Source organism: Schistocerca cancellata, chromosome 3, assembly GCF_023864275.1.
Source record: "Schistocerca cancellata isolate TAMUIC-IGC-003103 chromosome 3, iqSchCanc2.1, whole genome shotgun sequence".
NCBI lineage: Eukaryota > Metazoa > Arthropoda > Insecta > Orthoptera > Acrididae > Schistocerca > Schistocerca cancellata.
The window spans coordinates 814891867-814915159 of NC_064628.1; the positions used below are offsets into that span (position 1 = coordinate 814891867).

At 39.8% G+C, this 23293-nt stretch overlaps 1 protein-coding gene across 2 annotated transcripts in view; it reads left to right on the plus strand.

Annotated features, from left to right (window-relative positions):
• The window catches only part of LOC126175876 (ribonuclease 3), a 251452-nt gene that overhangs the window by 24609 nt on the left and 203550 nt on the right, over positions 1 to 23293 (plus strand). For both annotated transcript variants that reach the window (XM_049922913.1, XM_049922911.1), the window contains 3 exons: positions 8325 to 8492; positions 8593 to 8782; positions 8877 to 8993. In XM_049922913.1, coding sequence (XP_049778870.1) covers positions 8325 to 8492; positions 8593 to 8782; positions 8877 to 8993 — 475 coding nt within the window. The remainder of the gene's footprint in view (positions 1 to 8324; positions 8493 to 8592; positions 8783 to 8876; positions 8994 to 23293) is intronic.

A 23293-nucleotide genomic window follows, 5' to 3' on the forward strand; every position in this document is an offset into this window, starting at 1 on the left:
ACCATGCACATTACATTTATCTGTGTTTGCCTTTGGTTCAGAGTTGTTTTTCTCAGTTTGTACAGCTTTAAAAAAATTATCAACACTGCTATGTGTTTCATTCTCACTGTAATGACCAAATCATGAAAAGTTGCTAGAGAAAAAGAGGAAAATCATCTAAGAATGAATGTTAGCTGTAAGCCTGATAACTCAGGTAGAAATGTAAAGTGTAGGCTGCTTTCATTAGCCTGTTAAGAGGTTGCACACATTGAGAATTTGCTGATTCCACACACCCTGATTGCAAATTGGTGTTAAAAAGTGATGAAGTCATGTATCATCTGTAAGCAAACAGTCTTTTTGCCATACATAGAGGCCTTCAAGTTCAAAACGAGTTAGAATTCAGCAGAGTACAAGGGTTCCAGTCAACGACAGCAGTCTCATATGAACAAGCCGAAAATAGATAAATTGTAAGTGAGTAGTCAGGCTCAATTAACTTTGTGCACTTCTGCTTGTTCATTGCTAACCTATAAAGGAAAAATGAAAAGCAGACCAGTAAACCAACCAAGAGTCTCATTTCACTATCACACCATATCTACCTCCTTTAGCCTGACATCCAAGTCTTCATGTAGTGTCTCCAATCAAAGAGACACGAAAAATCTCACCTTGACTCAATTGCTGTTTCACTCCTGTACACAAGTACTTGTGTACTAAGAAATAGGTGTCCTCAAACTTACAAGTCACATCTGATCTCAGTGTGAGCTTCTAAAGTATGTTGTGATCCTCTTCAGGTTACAACATATAAAACAGGTGTCAAATTTAGTGTATTGACTTTGGTATATAGCTGCACATGTTTACTAAAAAGTAAGATGCCTTAGAGTACAGAAGATAGATTTTTACGTCAGGAGAAGTAGCTAGCCCTGTTTTAGGATGAACCAGATTGAGCTTTCGAGGTGGACCGGATAGGGTGCCCAGGCAGAGCAGTCCTATTTAGTGTGGGCAATAGAGAAGCAAGGAAGAAGAAGGAGGAGAAGTCATCCTCCCATGTCGAAGAATTATGAGACAGCATCCAGCAGCCTACAACAGTAAACAAGACAGAACACCTTTGCAGCAGTTATGAGAGCTGAGTTTGAGAACACTGACACGTGAATCAGTGGCACATGTGTGCTGATCACACTGAATTCAACCTCACATCTGTATGAAATGTGAACAGAGCACTGCTACCTGACTGAGAAATGCAGCATAGTATGGAAATGAGGTCCACAGTTGTGGGGGAGAAAAAAGAAAAAAAAAAAGTAATAGGATTCTGGAATGTAGTGAGAAACTTGGTCTGCATATAGTCTTGTCTAAAACATTTAACTTAGTCCCGAGAACTTTTGACAGAATTAAAAATGAATGTAGGGTATTTGTGGACAAGCACTTGTATTTAAACTAATGCTGAGTCATAGTCATAGTAGGCTATTAAAATTTGTTAAAACTAGGTTCGTGGATGCAACTTGAACTTCACTACTCGTATATGATTTGACAACAGCTGGAGCAAATATGAAGGGAATTTTACTGGAGAACTATGAGTCAAAACAGACATAGGATTACCATGTGTTTTTATTGTTCTCTGGTAGACATAAAAGGACCAAAAGTATGGCCAAAAGTGCGAGACAAGTTGCAACACCAATTTCAAGGAGTCATGTAGGCTGTGATTAGGGCATCAGACATTCTGGTTAGCCATGATCTAATTGGGAAACTTGTACAGGCAGTCTTCATACAGTGAAACAAACATGAGAGTCATAAAACAGTGGTGAGAGGAAGAGAAGAGGATTTAGAGGTAGCACAAGAAACATCCATCGTGTCTTGTAAAGGAAGGTTCAGTGAATCCAGTCAACCGAGAGATCACTATTTCAGGTGCAAGAGAGGCTATCATGCAAGCAACTGCACAATGGAGAAACACATCAGAAAAATAGACACCATGCAGCTGAGTTGATCAGAGAAACAAGCACCTTATTCTCCAAAACTACCGAGAAGAATAAAGGAAACACTATGTGAAGGTCATCACAGGGTAAACAGAAGATAGCGGCCAATGGTGTGTCATCAGTGCAATCCAGGGGCATGTGATCAGGCAAGACTCATGATATGTTATGTTTGTAAACAACCAGGACACTTAGCTTGATGGTGTAGTACTGATTCTAGGGTAGTGAATACAAAGACTCAGAAACAAGGAAACAAAAGAACAACATGAGTGTGCAGTCAACCTGTGCCAAAAAGCTGTAGTCAGTAGGCTGCAAGGGCAGGAATGATTTTGTAAACATAAGATGTGTGCCGGGAAGTGCAGGAACCACAAGTTTCATTGTAGATAGTGCCACTCGAGTGAGCATAATAAAGGAATTAGCATTGGAGGGTACGATAGGCAGTAAGTCCTACGAAAAACATAAAACTTAAAGGGATCACTAAAGAAGTAATAGGGACATGCGGAGCCACGATGTTAACACTGAGGACAGATAAAGGTGTGTGCATGGAATACAAGTTTCATATAGTGGAGGATGAGTTGGATGCCCGGTATGAAGGAATTTAGTCAGAGATTTCTGTAAGGGTTTAAGAGTAATCATGGAATATGCAACAAAGATGCTATGGGTCAATGGCAGGCTGGTAAGGTTATGGGTGGAACAGGAGCCAAATTCGGGTAGAATCGGACTTAAGAGCCAAGAGAGAAGAGAGACCTGCAAAGCGAGGAACTAAAAGGGATGAAAAGTGATCAGATTAGGGTGACCAGATGCAATTGTTTAAAAAGGACAAACAGCTTCAAAAAGGAGGACAAAGGAAGAAAAAAGAGGATACATCCAACGGGTCAACTGCAAATGAGGATACCACTCGTCAGCTTTGGACAAGTCCCGTGACTGCCGGGAATTACCAGTAAAACTAGTAGTTAATTGTTGCTGATGGTCAGGTGGTGGTTAACTGAGCAATATAAGAAAAATTAAAACATCGATTGTGGTGACAGTGTGGCGCCAATTGTTTTGTTATGTCAACAACACGGAATTGTTTACAAACCGAAAAACGTAAGCCCATTCACCTCCCTTCATTCGACGCACCGCTACCAACATCTACAATTCAAGCAGCAGCTGACAACATGTAAACTGCACTTTAACCTTCTGAATACAAATAAATTGAATGGCTATGAAACAATGAAATAAAACCATGACAGTCAATCTGTCGAGTTATTTCTTACCTTTATTGGCCACTGAGAAGTATGTTCCAGCTCCACATATCTTACATTCTGCTTCAAATTCATTTCTCCCTTTCTTGAAAGCCGGATATTTGCAGGAAAGGACATCAGAAAATGTACACTTTCGTTTAGGCATAGCCAAATATTTTACGTAACTCACTCAGTTAAAAATTACACTCACCAATCACACGTGCACTACAGGAAGCAAAGCGAAGATACGAAACGAAAATTTTAAATATTTGATATTTGCATTCGTTTATAGTTCGATCAACGATAACATCGACGATCCTAATGCCACCTACTAACATCGCCTTCGTGCGTGTTTATCACGACTGCTGTGCCAATAGTTAAAGTATTTAAGAAAGCAGCAATAGAACGGGACGAATTGTAAATTTAACTGTATTATGTTCAACTTTGCGAAAAAACCGGACAGTGTAAAAATCCACCCGGACCCCGGACAAAGAGCTAAAAAGGAGGACATGTCCGGATTAATCCGGACATATGGTCATCCTAGATAAGATGCCTCATCTAAGGGAGACAAGAAACAAAGATGAGCAATAGGCAGAAAGGAAAGGGTGTCTTTGCAATGTTACATGAGTGGATCTATGAGAAGAAAAGATTTTAAGAATTAAAGTCCAGAATACAGATCTGGAGAAACAAGAGTTGCAAACAGAAGTATATTTGCCTGCAGCCTTGTTGACTTCTCTGCAGAGAATCACTTGTGCCACGAATATTTCGAATACCAGAGAAGAAGAAGAAGTCATATTGGGACGTTGCAAAGGAAGGATAGAAGCAGTGCCTGACATAGGAGAAGGCAATGAATGCTACATACATAGTATAATAGTTTCAGTGGACCAAGAGACAAGGTTGTAAGCAGACTAAAGGAAATGAATCTAAGAAGAAAGGACCTATATTATTGACTTGTGTATTGCATACCATGTTGTATTTCATCTGCCTGGAGATAGATTCATGTACACTGAGATGTTGAAGCATGAAATTAAATAGAAACCACAAGCACAAGGAACAATGGCAAATATCTACCACCAGAGATGCGAAAGGAAGACCTTCGTAATGGGATAGGTGTGATATTAAGGAGAATATCATTACACTGAGCTCAAATAGGTGGAATTTCCCTTTATTGATGATTCCGAAAAAGATGGATGCTTCTGGATGGTGAAAGTGGAAAACAGTTGCGGACTACCAGAGATTAAATTATATCTGCATTAGTTATCCCATACTGATGAGATTTTAGAGACTGTAGGAAACACCGAGTACTTCACCACTTTAGACTGTGCATTGGCTTACAACCAGATACTGTTGAATGCAGATGATAGAGAGAAAACAGCCTTCTTTATTCCAGAAGGGCATTATAAATACAAAAGGTTACCAAAGGGCGTAGTAGATGGTGGATCCACTTTTCAGACACTGATGAATACGGTACTAACCAGCCTTTAGGAACACAAGATGTTTGTATATTTAGATGATAGAGTCATGTTTGGAGCTATGTTACAAGAGTGTAATGTGAGACTTGGAGAAGCATTTGGGAGGTTCTGATTACATCATTTAAAATTGCTGGTTGGTAAGTGTGAGTTCTTACAGAAAGAAGTAACTTACCTGGCCCACATAATTACAACACAAGGATTAAAACCTGATCCACAGAAGGTGGGCATGCTAAAAACATATCCAAGACCTAGTGCTATGAAACAATTAAAGAGCTTTCTATGGATCATGTCATTTTGTCAAGGATTTCAGTTGGGTAGTGAAACTGTTACATCAGTCATTGAAAACAGGAGCAAACTGTGAGTAGTTGACTCAGCAGGAAGCAGTTATCCTGGAATTGAAAGACAAAGTAGATAGCCTCCCCTCTCCTGTGATCATACAATATCCTGATTTTATGAAGCAGTTCATAATTACAAAAGAAGCTAGCAAGCAGTCGATCAATGCCTTATTGAATCAAGGAAAATTCAGACAGAGTTTGCCAGTAACCTTTGCATCCAGAATGCTGAAGTGCGCCGAGCGTAGGTGTAGTATGATTGAGTGAGAGTTCTTAGCTATTGAGTGGGGAGAGGAGCACTACCAACATTACATGTACAGCAGAAAATTCTGTGCATGTACTGATCACAAACCCTTGAAATGATTGGCACATATAAGTGATCCATCCTCGAGATTAATGAAATTCAGGATTAAACTGGCAGAATAAGTCCCTGAGATAATATACAAAAAGGGATCATAAAACACAGTAGCAGATAGATTGTCACAGTTACCAGAAGACCTAAATGTAGTCATTAGGAATGTGGAATGGATCGACAAAGAAGAACGAAGTGATCTGCAACCAGCGATTAGTGAAGATGAGAAGTGAGCTATTATGAAGCAATTTCACAATTGGCCAATAGGTGGACACTGTGGAATCAGCTGCATGTATGACTGTATTAAAAGATATAGATCATGTGGGGATATGAATAAAGACATAGGAGAGTATATTCAGAGTTGCAAAAGTTATCAGAAGAACAAGATTACTCTTTGTGGTATCAACATAGTTGGACCATTTCAGATAATAGAGAAGGGGAAGAGACACATCCTAACATTTCTGGATGCCCTAATGAAATTCATTGTAGCAGAGCTTACAGCACGTCAGGATAATGACACAGTAGCACGAGTCTTAGTAAGGAGAATAATTAACAGATACATAGTATCGTCAGTGTTATTGAGTGACCACAGAACAAACTTCCTAAGCGATATCTTAAAGAGAGTTTGTGTACTGGAGATTGAGAAGATTCAGTATTGTGTGTACCATCCGCAAACAAACAGAGCACTTGAAAGAATACATCAATCGCTAACTAAATATTTATCCTATTGTGTGGGATCAAGGCAGGAAGACAGATGAATGGATGCATTTTGCCATTTTTGTATAGAACACCATGCTGCATTCATCAACTGGGTTCACTTTATTTGATTTATTTTTTGGGAGAATATGCAACATACCTGGGATCCTACAGTCAGCTCTGACCAAAGTACAACACAACTACTATGCTTACATAACATAACAAATTAAAGGAGGAATGTGCTGGATGTGTCAGATGGCAAGGTGTTTCAATGAGGAATGTACAAGAAGAAAAAGGAATATTATGATCCTGTTCAAGACAGGAGACAAAGTATTATTACATGACAAAAGTGTGAGAAGAGGGCAGTCAAAGAAGTTAACAAGACCATGGAGAGGACCTTTTCATATTGTAAGGGTTCATAGACCAAATGTAGTACTCCAATTAATGAACAAAAAGTTTATAACTGTACATGCGCACAGATTAAAGCAGTTCATTTAACTTGAGACATTTGAGGTTATGGTTAAGTCGAGTTGATGTTTTCTGAAATATAAAGGGGAAAGAATAGGCTACATTCTGTCTTAAAATCTATGTAAGAAGGACCTATGTAGAGGAATTCAAAATGTGTAGGCGAGGTGAGACATTGTGATCAGCCCTCGCTCACAGGCAGACCCCTGGTCATTTTGCCACTATTAAGCCTAACCCAGGCAGCAGTAGTAAACAGGATGATAGGACAGAGAAGGAAGACATCAGTGAGCAATGTAAAAGTTAGATGTTTAGACATTTCAGATGCAGCACCCAGTGTAGAAAGTGGAAAGAAGTGTTATGACCATGTATGTGTGAATTATTATTCAGCCCATAGAAAAATCTCACAAGAAGTGCACCCCCCTAAGCGAAAATATTCCTAACCTCAGTGCTTCGTCACCAAGATCACAGATGAAGATTGGAGAAGATGTGATTATGTATTGTACATATTTGTGTTACAGGGATGTATTAATTGTTTCAATGGACAAATCTACGTATGTATCTTTACACATAAGTAGAAAAGAGAAACTCGTGTATTCTTGCATGTATATTTACACACCAATGTCACTTGTAGAAGAAAGAACTGTACAATCAGGGTCTAAGATTCAAGGGCAAATCATCCCCTGGTAAGGTAAATGTAATGACCAAGGTCATTGCCAGAAAAAAAGAGAATAATCATGTAAGTACAAATACTAGTTGTAAGCCCAGTAACTTAGGTAGATGTATACAGCGCAAGCCACTTTCATCAACCCGTTAAGAGGTTGCACACATTGAGAATTTATAGAATTGAAGGTAAAAAGCATAAGCAACCGGCCTCAAACGCTGTATGTAGAGGTCCTCAAAATGCCAAGTGAGTTAAGAGTTTTAGAGTTCCAGTAACGACAGCATCCTCAAATGAACAATCCTACAGCAGATGCTATGTAAGTGAGCATTCAGGCTCAATTAATTTTGTGCACTAAGAAGGACTTTCAAAGATTGCCTGTAAATACCTGTGGGCTGGTGTTATTGGTTTCTATTGTACGTTTGTCTACATGTACCTATGTCTGTATGTCACTTACACTGTGATGAGTATTTGAACCTAAAGGTTCGATTAAAGCGATATAAACTGGCACTTCCATAGTTCATGGTCTGTAGTACCATGCATTACTGTGTATACCGGAATCTCAAAAGTTACAGTTTTAGGTGACCATTTGTTCTGGTAACAGATTGGAGATTCTGGTAAGCCTCATCTGTGGTTTTATAAACCATTTTCTGTGCTCTTCTGCATTTTCATTGCTAACACATGAAGAAGCAATAAAAAGCAGAGCATTAAGCCAACCCAGAGTCGCATTTCACTGTCATCAGCAAATCTTCCTCATTCAGCCTGATGTCCAAGTCTTTCTGTATTGTCTCCAACTACGGATACCTGAAAAATCTCAGCTTGTCCCTGTTCACTCCTGTACACGACCACTCGTATACGAAGAAATGGACACCCTCAGAATCCTGTCACCTATATCATGCCTCATATCTGGTTACGACAGCACTGTTCCAAGACTTATAGTGGAACAAGTTCCCTGTACTCCTGTAATGGCATGAAATTATATTAGAAAGCTAGAAAGCTTGGCAATATTTTATTATGCTGTACTATTTACCTGAAGAAAAACATGAGTAGATAAATGTGTATGCACACACAGATTCATTTTTTGTATGGTTAAATATCTGGAGACAAAGCTGTTAGTTGTCTATTTTTCCAGGCTATGGTATGTGCTCTTTTTATATCATAAGTGAATAATTTTTTTCTCCTCCAGATGAATGACGGTCCCTTGTGCCGGTGCAGTGCAAAAGCTCGACGAAGTGGTATACGACATGGAATATATGCTGGTGAAAGTCACTTACTGAAATGTGATATAAATACAAATAATGCTGATCGACTTTACCATTATCATATTACTATATCTCCACCAACAAATTTTTTGGTGAGTATTGGTGCATCAAGTTGTATCCTTTTTATTTCTTCATACAATTGTCTTTCGCAGTTTATATTCTAACACAACTACATTTTACTACATTTTTCAGACTAAAACGCCAACAATCATTAAACATGATGAACATGAGTTTATTTTTGAAGGCTTCTCAATGTTTTCTCACTTTCCTTTGCACAAGCTACCTACATGTAAAGTTATTCGCTTCAATATTGAATACACTATTCTTTACATTGAGGAAAAGCTTCCTGAGAACTTTACAATACGAGAGCTGGATCTTTTTTGTAAGTAACTACAATTTTCTACTTTTATGTACTGCCAACATGCCAATTATTTTTAGTTAATTGTGTCTGTGCTTTTGTTTCTGTCTGTTATTAGATACCTATCTCTTCAAGGAGATACTGGAACTTGTAGACATGGATTTTCATGCCCATTCTGATTCATCTGGCTGTGCTCAGTTCCACTTTATGCCAAGATTTGTGCGAGATCTGCCAGGTATGTTTGCATGTCTCTTGAACATTTTGTTTTGTATTTTATCATACGAATCTTTTGCTAAACTAAGCTCATTTGATAAACAAATTTTTCTTCCGAGACAGATGCAAGTAGCAGTAAGATATTGGCTACTAGTTTTTTGGTAAGTTTAATTCTTCATAAGATGTGTATTCCAGATCTTGTGTGCATAGTACAGATTACCAATATATATATATATATATATATATATATATATATATATATATATATATATATATATATATATATATATATATATATATATATATATATATATATATATATATATATATAATAGAGGGAAACGTTCCACGTGGGAAAAATATATTTAAAAAGAAAGATGATGAGACTTACCAAACAAAAGCGCTGGCAGGTCGATAGACACACAGACAAACACAAACATACACACAAAATCTAGCTTTCGCAACCAATGGTTGCCTCGTCTTTCCCTTTCCCTCTCCTTCCCTCTTTCCTGACGAGGCAACCATTGGTTGCGAAAGCTAGATTTTGTGTGTATGTTTGTGTTTGTCTGTGTGTCTATCGACCTGCCAGCGCTTTTGTTTGGTAAGTCTCATCATCTTTCTTTTTAAATATATATATATATATATATATATTAAATATTGTGAGAACCTGTCAGCTTCGTATCTTCAGTGACATCATCAGTTTACTTCAGGATGTTGACTGATTTACAGCACAGTGTGGTGATAAATGTTCCCACCTCCCTTACCACCAAATGGGCCTTTGACTTCCAAGACTATGTCGATGTTTAAAGTTTCAGTCTGGAGACCACCCAATTCACTGTGTGCAGTTGTCCCATCTCTTCCTGTCTCGTACTAATCTTTCACCTCTACCTACATATACCTATACCAACAGCACATTTTACATGTTCTAATTTTTATCTGACCCTAGTGTTTTTCTCCTCTACTGAACATTCTAGTGCATAGTTAATTATCAGAGAACATTTCAGAAAAATTCTTCTATACATGGGTGCTGCAAAAGTGGGGACTAAGAGCTCAAGCAAGGAATTTCCTCATGCATCCCCCATTCAGTGTTCTTCAGTCAGCAAAAATCATTAGGCTTCACCCAAAAGTATGTATGCTTTAGCACCTGCTCATGAATAAAATTTCAGATGCAACAATGTTTTAGCAAAATAGCCAGCACAGATCCATCATTGAACCATAATGAGCCATATAACCATGACAGTAGCACACATTTGTATGGTAATCATTATTTCTTTATTATGCCACCTGAACAGCCAATACATTTGTAGCAACAATAATGTGTGTTTACAGAAACAAGCCAAAGAAAAAAAGTTACAGTAGAAGGCAAAGCATGGATTAAGACAACTGATATTCCCCTTCCACATGGTACTTCGATTGCTCTGCTGTATGGCTTCATCATGGTTACACCCAGTAGAACAGTAGATAAATTTGTGGATTCCTTAGCATACGTGTCACTTACCTGACTCATGTTGTGGCAAGCATTTTCCATAAAATTTCTGTGCTCAACTCCTCTTTCCGACAGTCTTTCACATCATAACTTTTTCAGTAGAACTCTGGATGTTTTTCACATCAAGTCACATAAAAATTTGTTTATTTCTTCTCAACTTACTTGAATGAAAGCAAAGTGAATAAGTCCACATTACTCATTATTTTAGTGTAGTCTTAATTCCCAATAAGTTGAATTTCTCGCATTTTTCTCACTTTCTTAAATATTGAATTTTGTATGTTCCTAACCAGGAGGGAATTTTATAGTTTCATCTGTGTGCTTTGGTAGTTTGTGTCTTTGAGTCTCTGTGTGTTAATTTAATATTTAATAGGCACACTTCTTGCACTTTCATTTGCATCAGAAAGTAAGCAGATTTTGTGACAAATTACAAGTTCCTAATCAGGAGTGGACTATTTAGTCTCTCCTGAGCGCTTTGGTAGGTCAGTTTTTGAGTCTCTCCATATTAATCAATTTTATTGGACACAGTTCTTGTGTTTCTCTGTGTGTCCACTGTAGAGTTCTGTAGTGCATGTTGATTGTCTTTGTTTGTCCATGTAGTGTAGTTTCCCACGGTCTTTAGTATGGATGGAAACTGTGATTGCTGTGTGCAGATGCGAGGCACTGTCAGCTCCAGGCTGTTATGGCTTCAGTTACACAGCTTGAAGCTGCAGTGAATGTGCATGACTGTTGCGCGCTGGCGGTGCAGATCCAACTAACTTCCAGTATGTCTGAGTCTACTGATCGGTCGGCACTGGTGACCAGCCCATTACTACACGCACTGAGGGTGACGACTCACCCATAGTTGAGTGGGAAGTTGCCTTGAAGCATGGCAGGTGTCAAAAGACTTCTCAGGGGGCAACATGTAAGGCCTCCCTGGTTAGTCTGATTAACATTCCAGGTGCTGACTGTGGCTGACACTGTCACTCAACCGGATGCAGTCACTTGTCTTGTTTCAGAGGGAACCTCTCAGCCTGCAAGGTCTGGGCAGTCATAGAGGATGGGATAATTGGTAGATGGAGCACCAATGTTGGCACATATGGGCCCCCTTAGTGACATGGCTGCCAAGGAGGGGAGGAAAGCCATTGTGCACTCCATGTGCGTACCAGATGTAGTCATTCCAGATGTGGAAAGGATCCTTCCCTATGCCATGAAGAGCAAGGGTACAGCCAGCTGCAAGTGGTGGCTCATGTTGGCACCAATGATGGGTGTCACTTTGGATCAGAAGAGATTCTCTGTGGTTTCAAGCGGCTAACAGAAGTGGTAAAAGCTGCGAGTCTTGTTTGAAAGATTAAAGCAGAGCTCACTATTTGCAGCATAGTCGACAGGACTGATCATGGACTTTTGGTAAAGAGCTGAGTGGAGGGTCTGAATCAGTGGCTCAGATGGTTCTGCAACTGTGTAGATGGCAGATTCCTCAACTTGCGCCATAGGTTGATTGGGTTTCGGGTTCCGCTGAATAGGTCAGGAGTCCACTACACACAGGAGGCAGCTACATAGGTAGCAGAGGCTGTCTGGCAAGGACTGGGTGGCTTTTAGGTCAGAGGGTCTTGGGAAATACAAAAAGGGTTTCAGTCTCAAAGGATGCACGTCAAACATAGGAGGAACATAGATACAGAAACCATTGGTATAACTGTTGTAAATTGTTGTAGCTGTGTTGGGAAAGTACCAGACCTCCAAACGCTAATAGAAAGCACTGAAGCTCAAATAGTCATGGGCACTGAAAGCTGTATAGAAGTTCGGTCAAAATTTTTGCGGAAAATGTAACAGTGTTCCGAAAGGATAGGCTAAAGAGAATTGGTGGTGGCGTGTCTGTTGCTGTTAGAAGTAGTTAATCTTGTAGTGAAATGGAAGCAAATAGTTCCTGTGAGTTACTATGGGCAGAGATCATTCTTGGCAACTGGAATAAAATAATAATTAGATCCTTTTATGGACCCCCAGACTCAGATGATACAATTGCTGAAAGGTTCAAAGAAAACTTGATTTTAACTTCAAATATGTACCCAACACATACAGTTATAGTTGGTGGCGACTTTATTTACCCTCAATATGTTGGTGAAAATACATGTTTAAATCCAGAGGTACGCATAAAACATCATCCGAAATTGTGCTAAACGCATTCTCCGAAAATTATTTCAAGCTGCTAGTTCATGAGCTCATGTGAATAGTAGATGGTTGTGAAAACACACTTGACCTCTTAGCAACAAATAATCCTGAGCTAATAATGAGCATCAAAATGGATACAGGGCTTGGTGAACACAGGGTTGTCACAGTGAGATTGAATATTGTAACCACCAGATCCTCAAAAATATACCTATTCAGAAAATCAGATAAAAAATTGCTTGACGCCTTCCTGAGAGACGCTCTACATTCCTTCCAAATTAACAATGTAAGTGCAGACCAGATGTGGCTTGAATTCAGAGAAATAGTATCAACAGCAATTGGAGGATTATATCAAATAAAAAACAAATAAAATGACAGAGCTGATCCCCTTAGTACACTGTTGCAGAAACACAGAAAAAAGCATGCCAAATTTAAATGAACACCTGCTCTCCAAGATTAGCGATATTATACATAAGCTCAAAATTTAGTACGGGCATCAATGTGTGATGCTTATAATAGTTCCCACAACAGAACTTTGTCTCGAAACCTGGCAGAAAATCCAGAGAGATTCTGGTCGTATGTAAAGTATGCTCTGCATGATAGCAATGGAAATACTATTAACGACAGTGCTGTGAAAGCAGAGTTACTAAACACAGCCTTTTGAAATTCATTCACCAAAGAAGATGAAGTAAATATTCCAGAATTCGAATCAAGAATAGCTGCCAACATGAGAAACTTAGAAGTGGATACCCTCCGAGCAGTCAAGCAACTTAAACCACTTAATGGAAGCAAATCTTCTGTTCCAGACTGTGTACCAATTAGATTCCTTTCAGAGTGTGTTTATGCAATAGCTCCATACTTAAATCTTATACAACTGCACACTCGATGAAAGATCCGTATCCAAAGACTGAAAAGTTGCACAGGTCACACCAATATTCAAGAGAAGCCGTAGGAGTAACCCACTAAATTACAGGCCCATATCATTAACGTCAATTTGCAGCAGGATTTTGGAACATATACTGTGTTCAAACATTATGGATTAGCTGGAAGAGAACGGTCTATTGACACACAATCAGCACTGATTTAGAAAACATTGTTATTGCGAAGCACAACAGCTCTTTATGCACACAAAGTGTGATTGGATTAATGATTTCCTGTTGGAGAGGTCACAGTTTGCAGTAACTGTCGAAAAGTTATCGAGCAAAACAAGAGTGATGTCTGGCTTTCTCCAAAGTAGTGTTATAGGCCCTTTGCTGTTCCTTATTTATATGAACGATTTAAGAGACAATATGAGCAGCCATCTTAGATTGTTTGCAGGTGGTGCTGTATTTTATCATCTAATAAACTGATCTGAAGATAAAAAGAAATTGCAAAGTGATTTAGCAAAGATATTTGCATGGTTCAGAAATTGATCCTAAATAATGAAAAGTGTGAGATCATCCACATGGGTGCTAAAAGGAATCTGTTAAACTTTGGTTACACGATAAATCAGTCAAATCTAAAGGCTGTATAATCAACTAAACACCTAGGAATTACAGTTACGAACAATTTAAATTGGGAAGAATGCTTAGAAAATGGGGGGAAGACAAGACTTGGCAGAATACTTAGAAAATTTAACAGATCTACTAAAGAGACTGCCTACACTATGCTTGGCTGTCCTTTTTTGGAGTACTGCAGCACAGTCTGGGATCCTTACCAGATAAGATTAACAGAGTGCATCGAGAAAGTTCAAAGAAGAGCAACATGTTTGGTATTTTTGCGAAATAGAGTAGAGAGTGTCACTGACATGATGCAGAATTTGGGGTGGACACCATTAAAACAAAAGCGTTTTTCGTTGCGGCTGAATGTTCTCATGAAATTTCAATCAAAAACTTTTTCCTCCAAATGTAAAAATATTTTGTTGGTGCTGTGGGAGAAATGACCATCATAATAAAATAAGGGAAATAAGAGCTTGCACAGAAAGATATGGGTGTCCGTTTTTTCCACGCGTTGTTGTAGATTGGAATAATAGATCATTAATGTCAAGGTGGTTCAGTGAACCCTCTGCCAGGCATATAAGTGTGATTTTCTGGGTATCCATGTAGATGTAGATGTGATTTTCACATTCAGTCTTGAGGAAAAAATCTTTAATCTTGTGTTTCATTAGAACTAAGATGTATACTTTGAACTGTGTTAAAAATCAGTGAGATATTCTCTTGTAATACCAGTTATGCTCACTGCATGATTGGTGGCAAACTGAAAGGGAATTTGTACTCTTGCATTACTGTGAAATTCTGAGGATAAAAAATGTGCCACAATTTTGTCCACATTTGTCCAAAATTATGTGCTCTTCATTTTAGTTTGCTTGTCTCTGAATAATGCATTGTGTGAACCAACAGATCAGAAGTATCACTTTCTTGATATGTTCATTGTGTTAATTAATGTATATGTAATTGTCATTATAAGGCTTAGCTTTGAAACGAAGTCCTTTATCAGAACTCTCTCACACACACACACACACACACACACACACACACACACACACACACACACACACACACACGAGAGAGAGAGAGAGAGAGAGAGAGAGATTGCAGCAACAAGTGCGTGTTTAATTTGTTAAGGAGAAGGACTTCGTCCAAATACAAAGCAGTCTATTGGACACATACCTGTTAGCAGTTAAACACATCTTCTATTTCACGAGTAGAGATTTATCATTATGTACATGTTATACTCAATCTTGAATTTTCTGTGTGTCTGATGTAATTCTTGTATTGTTCTTGTTAATTTGAGATTAGAAATATAAAATATTATACTTACTTAAACAAAGGCTACCAACAGAATAAGTAATTTACATCGCATGTTGCAATTGCAAGATAAGAATCTGCCTTTGTGCCAACTAGCTGCAAGATGGACACAAATTTGAGATGACAGCAACACACAGTTTGATGTGTATTCAGTTAGGCAGAAGGCACGAAATCCATCACTCGCTTAAGATTCACCATTAAATTTGTGAAGTGTACTGTAAAGGAAAAATGATGCATGTGATTGGGAACTCAGTGGACAACTGTCTTTGGAATCACAGAAATTGGTCTAGGCTCTTGAAGGAACAACAAATGCATAACTTTGTGTGGCACCAGCTGAATTTCTAGTAATTCTGCTTCCTCTGGATCCCATGTTTTGTAACAGAAGACAACATGAAATAGATGTTTCACATTTTTGGAAAAGGTACTGTGAGGAAGGAAGGAAGATTAGGTTTAACATCCTGTTGACATTGAGGTTATTAGAGATGGGGTATTGCTAGGAGGGTGGTGACCTTATGAATCACATTCTTACTCTAAGTGCGATGAGGACATGCATGAGACTCTGGAAGCAAAATGACTGCCTATAGAATGGATCCACATATCCACAGCATGGAAGATAAAAATCTGAGTTGTTCTGACCACTTGTAAGCTTCTGTGTATGTTGTTTCATCACAAAGTTTACTGCTGACTTGTTTGTAGGAAAACAGTGGAACCATCAGTGTAAATGCATATTGGAACACTGCAAATTCTGTTGTATAATCCAAATCAGAGACATGGCATGTTAGGATGTGTAGTTGTTTTCATGCATGACAATACTTGTGCCTGTACTGTGGCAGCAACACAATTTTCCCCATATGCTTTTCACCTTGTTTTGCACCTAAGGGCTTTCCTTGTTGACAAGAAATTCCATAATAATAATACTATCAAGGAAGCTGTAGCTGCTTTGTATTTTACATCATGTTTTGACATAAGGATACAAAATATGGTGCCTCATTATGACAAGTGTTCCAAGCAGAAGAGTAAAGATAACAACTCACAATATAATTGAGGTGGAAACATTGATAAGCTTCCACACAATGTCCCCCTTCAGATATAATTAGTACAGAATACACACATACACATGCACCTGCATGATTACGTTGTTTCAGCTGACTACACTTTACCTGAGACACAGCTTAACTGGCCAAATGGCTGTGTCCAGTGTAGTGGGTGAGACGAGAATGGAGGGGAGTGGAGAAAGGAGTAGGAGGAGGAGATGGGGGAGAGTAAGTGTTGGAGGAGGGAGGAGGGCTGATGGTTGGAATGGAGATGCAGCAAGTGGATGGGAGAGAAATGTGGCACCAGTAAATTCACCCTGACCCAGTCAATGAGAGTTGTAGTGTGCCACACAGTGTTGTGGAGTAATGGATTTGGAGGGGGATATAAAACAGAGAAAGAGGGAGACTGTGGAGAAGATGGTGTGTTTGTAGAATGAGTGAAGTGAGGAGCTTGGTGACAAGAGTGGAAGTGTTTGTGTGACAGGGCTACTTGAGATTGAGGCCAGGAGCATTGTAATATTGAAGGGCATGTTATAATGACGATTCTCACTTACATTATTTAGAGAAATTGGTATTGGGGAGGGAGGAGGTGGAGGAGTATCCACTTGGCACAGATTGTCAAGCGGCCATTGAAATCAGCCGTGTTGCACTCAGTAGTGTGTCCTGCCTCTGCATGGTCAGCTGTGCCTTCATGCTGGTGGACAGTTGGTTACTGGTCAGTTCCACATAAAAATGTCAGCAGAACTTGCAGCAGAGCTGTTATATGATATGAGCCCTTTTACAGGCAGCCCTGCCTCTTAATAGATTGTGCTTGTGATGGGAATGGAATAGGACAGTTGTTGCACATTGGTCTTTCTGTGTAGTATGACCCATGGGGCACAGGATTATCAGTAGGTGTGGCTTAAGGATTGACCAGAATATTTCTTGGATTGAATGAGCAGGGAATTCCATTTTGAGAGAAGTGGGAAAGATTTTGAGTAGGTTGCTCCTCGTTTCTGGGTATGATGAATGGTAGTTAAAGCCCTGGAAAAAGATGTAGTAAAGCTGTTTTAGTCCAGGATGATATTAAGTATTGAGGGATGGGGGTGATAGCTCTTTTGCAACTGGTTCCTTGGGATGGTCATAGGATTATGGGCATGTGTGGATATGGTACGAGAGACATGTTTGCAGACTATATTTGGTGGGTAATGCATGCCTGTGAAGGCCTTAGGAAGAAATTGAGCAATACTATGCAAGGGATTATTCTCACCACAGCTGCACCACTCTTGTGTGGCCAGACTTTACGTGAAAGACTTTTTATTGTGGAGTGGTTGGCAGACATCAAAATCAAGGTGCTGTTGTTGGTTAGTGGGCTTGATATGGACAGAGAATTTCGTGCAGCTATGACCAGATAGGTGACATGTTGGGCTGAGGAGGGACAGTTGAAGCTGAAGCTGATAAGAAAGAAAATGTTGAGGCTGTGGAGCAAAGAAGATAATTGCTTTGGCCCTATGTCCATATCATGAAGGTATCATTAATGAACCTGAAGCCGACAAGGGGTTTGTCATATGGCATGGCTAGGAAAATTTCCTCTTGTTGGCTCATGAACACTTTGGCAGAGGAGGAGTGCTATGTGGCTGCCTATGACCATGCTGTGGGTTTGTTTGGGTATTTTCTCTTCAATGGAGGAGTAGCTTCGGGCAAAAATTTAGTTTGTTGGCTGTATAAGGAATGGGAGCAACATCCTCCTAGCCATGGGGGTGTCAATTTAAATATAAATAATTTCAGTGATGACAAGTACAGATCCAGGTGGTAGTATGGTGGGGAAGACTGAGAGATGATGAAGAAAATAGTCTGTGTCTTTGATAAGGGAAGCTAGGCTGTGGCCCATGGGTTCAAAGTGTTGTTCAACAACAACCAAGATTATTTACATTGTAACACAATAACCAGCTACAGTGAGGTGGCCAGCATGATTAAAATTATGGAATTGGTAAGTTTGTAGAAGGTATGAGGGTGGGGGAGAGAAGGGAGACAGATGTTGGGGGAGGGGGGCATTCTGAAATGCGTCTAAGGATTTGAGTAGGAAATAATGATTATGTTGGACTATTGGAACGGCACAACTGTGGCCAGGCTTCTAGCTGGAAGAGCCAGACAGTTGGTATATCATTTCTTTCAAGTAATCACTGCAGCTTTCATGAGAATGGTGCACTCTTTGCAGCCCTTCTCTCCACATCTCCCTCCTCCCTGCTTCTTTTCTCCCCTCACCCATCATTCCAGGTGCGCAGCAGCAGTACAGTGGAGTTGGCCAGATCTTCAAGGACAGTATGTCATCTTTTTCAAATATTCTGCACTAATTTACTCTGAAGAAGGATGTCATCCAAATCTTAGAAATGTTTTCTTTATTATTTGTGTACATATTGACCACTCTGTGTGTCAAGTGTAATGTGAGTTATTACCTTTACCCTTTCAATTATCTAAAGAAATAAAATAACACAAAATATAATAGAACAAAGCATTTTATTGTAACTGGTAGTACAAGCCATGAATTATGTCTGAAAATAATTGCTGTCTGTTTGTGATACTTGTCATAATGAGACAGCATATTTTGTAACCTCACACAAACACACATACCATTTCTAGTGATGCTTGATAGCATCATTGTGGAATGTCTTGCCAGCAAGGAAAGCTTTTAGGTGCAGAAAGAGATGAAAATCAGATGGGGCAAACTGGGATTGCAGGTGGAGTGAGGAAATGCAATGGATCATTGTGTTGCAGCCAATATACAAGTGTGTGCATTGTCATGGATGAAAACAACTACATATTTTAACATGCCATTTAGTCCATTACTTATATTCCACCCAGGTTCATTCATTACTTTATTAATTTTTTTAGACATCTCAAATCAGTGATTTTGCTAAGGATGTGTTTGTGAAGGCAAATTTTGTTGGATGACATCTCAAAGTAGTGGTAAACTGATCTGGCCTTGTCGTTAGTGTTGCTGGCTCTCGACCATGGGGCTCTGGGTACAGTTCTCTGCTGGATTGGGAATTCTCTCCACTCAGGACTGGGTGTGTATGTTGTGCTCATCAACATTTCATTACCCTTGATATGCAAGTCACCAAAGTGGCTTCAAGTAAAAAGACTTGCATGAGGTGGTCCAACTCCCCAGTAGAGGACTTCCGGCCAGATATGCTATACATACTGTTCCTTTTTCAAAACACTGTTTCTAGTGCCTGCAGTTGGCCCACACAATGAAAGATAAACACTTAGAACTACAATGTAGAGTAGTTGAAACTCCAGTAATCATTCTCACAGTGACAAAAATTAATGTCAGTGAAGTTGGATTTGCCCAAAAGATGGTCCACACTCTTAAACAAGTAGTTTAAACATTATGCTGCATCTAAATGTCAAAGACGAAGAGATGTTTAATGTTGACACCAGATTAAATTTTGTGGTGGTTATGCCAACATAAACTTTACTCATCTTCTGCAGATCAGTTGATGAATCAAATTTCATCTCACAGGTTGTCCATTCCTTGGGATATGCGTGTTGTGTCCATGTTCAAATTGGAGTTAATAGTACTAGTAATGTTTGTAAATGTTCAAATAGCAACATATAGAGGAAAAGAGTGAACTTTAATTTATCTTTTTTTTTCTTCAAATATTTTATACAATACTGTTTGACGTGCAGTATTGTATTTTAAATTGACCAAACACAATGACGTACGTCTTATATTATGTTTCATGGATCACATTACATGGATTCCTCAATGACAGATCTTTGAAATATGTGATGTCAAAGATTTACATTTTATTTAATTACAATGCAGCAGAATTATTTAATGCTATGAAGTATTATAGTGTAGTACTGCTAATATGCAATAATTTTGTTCAAATACATTAGTTATTAGACTCTCAGTGATTATATTTACAGTGTGCGTCAAAAAAGACTTTACAACTTTGGAATGATGTAGAAATTTATTGAGATAACTTACATAAATGATAGACATGTCATTTTGTAGCAGACAATCTTAAATTTGATTTGCATAGTGCGTCAGTACTCCGTGCTGCCATGAGGAGGGGCAGTGTACTGAACAGTTAAAATGGGTACTTTAATGGGTATTGTGTATCTAAATATGCTTGAAAATATTTAATTTCTGCAGATCAGTGAAAATGACCAAGATGGGATTGTTTATTTCCAGCAGCTTGGTGTACAAGCTCAATTCCTCATGAAAGTTTGAGGTTTCCTCGATAATTGCTTCTTGGATCAGTGGACTGGCTATGAAGGGCCAGTCACGTAGCTACATCACCCTTGACACCACTGAATTTCTTTCTCTGGAGTTTCATTAAAGACTGTGTATGTATTCCTCCTGTACCAGACAATTTAGTAGATCTGAAAAATCAAATCTACGCTGCTTTGCACAAATCACGCACAATTTGCGGCAACAAATGTGGGAAGAAATTGATTACTGGTGGGATGTTTGCTGCATCACAAATGGTAGTCACATCAAACCAAAATGTTACTTGATGCTTTTAAGTGGAAACTTGAGGTTGTTTGCTATAGAATGACACATCTACTGATTCTGTAAGCTGTCTCAATAAATTTCTGTATGATTCCAAAGTTGTAAAAGCCTTTTTGGCTCATCCTGTACATTAGAAAGTTGCAGCTGCTCAGTAGAAAGTTCCTAATGTACTCTTATCTTTCACTGTAGTACCAATGAAACACTTAATATATTCTAGATATTTTTTGGAGAAGAATAAATCAATATTTATATGTAGGGGGAAAAGTTGTTCAGAACCAGGGACTTCTTTTTTAAAAAGAAGAAGAAGAAAAAAGGAGGTGTCTGTTAGTCTAAAAATATCCTCAAATATTGCTTGTTTAACTTGTTAGTAACTGGAAATAGACAAAATGAACTAACTTCAGTTTAAGTTACCTGTAGCTATAATAATACATATTTCTGTTTTAATATGAGAGAAGGAAAGTTGCTACTCACCTCATAGCAGGCACAATAAAAAGATTTACACAATCATAGCTTTCGGCCCTTAAGGCCTTTGTCAGCAACACACACACACACACACACACACACACACACACACACACACACACACTCGCGCGCGCAAGCGCAACTTGCACACACATCAGCTGTCTCAGAGAGGTGAAACTACACTGCGAACAGCAGCACCAGTGCATGATGCGAGTGGTGACTGGGTGGGGTTAAGGAGGAGGCTGGGGCGGGGAGGGGGAGGGATAGTATGGTGGGAGTGGCGGACAGTGAAGTGTTGCAGTTTAGACGAAGGGTAGTAGAGAAGGTGCGGAGGGGGGAGGGTAAGTAGTGGAAAGGAGAGAAATAAAAATAAAAGAAATTAAAAGACTGGGTGTGGAGGTGAAATGATGGCAGTGTAGTGCTGGAATGGGAACAGGGAGGGTGCTGGATGGGTGAGGACAGTGACTAACGAAGGTTGGGCCAGGTGGGTTACAGAAACGTAGGATGTATTGCAGGGAAAGTTCCCCCCTGCGCAATTCAGAAAAGCTGGTGTTTGTAGGAAGGATCCATATGGCACAGGCTGTGAAGCAGTCATTGAGATGAGGGCTGTCATGCTTGGCAGCGTGTTCAGCTACAGGGTGGTCCAATTGTTTTTTGGCCACAGTTAGTCAGTGGCCGTTCATGCGGACAGAGAGCTTGTTGGTTGTCATGCCTACATAGAATGCAGTGCAGTGGTTGCAGCTTAGCTTGTAGATCACATGACTGGTCTCACAGATAGCCCTGCCTTTGGTGTGACAGGTAATGTTAGTGACCGGACTGGAGTAGGTGGTGGTAGGAGGATGTATGGGACAGGTCTTGCATCTAGGTCTATTACAGGGGTATGAGCCATGAGGTAAGGGATTGGGAACAGGGGTTGGGAGCAACTGAATTAACATTCTCCACCAGGGTTTCGATTACCTCTTGTCGTGCCCTGAAATGAGAAATGTCCTACCCACTGTCCTTCCCACCCCTCCTACCGTGGTATTCTGCTGTCCACTGAACCTACACAATATTCTCATCCATCCTTACACAACCCCTGCTCCCAATCCCTTACCTCATGGCTCATACCCCTGTAATAGACCTAGATGCAAGACCTGTCCAATACATCCTCCTACCATCACCTACTCCAGTCCGGTCACTAACATTACCTATCACATCAAAGGCAGGGCTACCTGTGAAACCAGTCATGTGATCTACAAGCTAAGCTGCAACCACTGTGCTGCATTCTATGTAGGCATGACAACCAACAAGCTGTCTGACCGCATGAATGGCCACCGACAAACTGTGGCCAAAAAACAAGTGGACCACCCTGTTGCTGAGCATGCTGCCCAACACGACAGCCTTCATTTCAATGACTGCTTCACAGCTTGCACCATATGGATCCTTCCCACCAACACCAGCTTTTCTGAATTGCGCAGGTGGGAACTTTCCCTGCAATACGTCCTAAGTTCCCGTAACCCTCCTGGCCCCAACCTTTGTTAGTCACTGTCCTCACCCATCCAGCCCCCTCCTTGTTCCCATTCCAGCACTACGCAGCTGTCATTTCACCTCCACACCCAGTCTTTTAATTTCTTTTATTTTTATTTCTCTCCTTTCCGCTACTTACCCCCTCCCCCTCCCCCCCTCCGCACCTTCTCTCCTACCCTTCGTCTAAACTGCAACACTTTACTGTCCGCTACCCCCACCATACTATCCCTCCCCCTCCCCGCCCCAGCCTCCTCCTTAACCCTACCCAGTCACCACTCCCATCATGCACTGGTGCTGCCGCTCGCAGTGTAATTTCAGCTCTCTGATACTGCAGATGTGTGTGCAAGTTGCGCTTGCGTGAGTGTGTGTGTGCGCGTGTGTGTATGTATGTCTACTGCTGACAAAGGC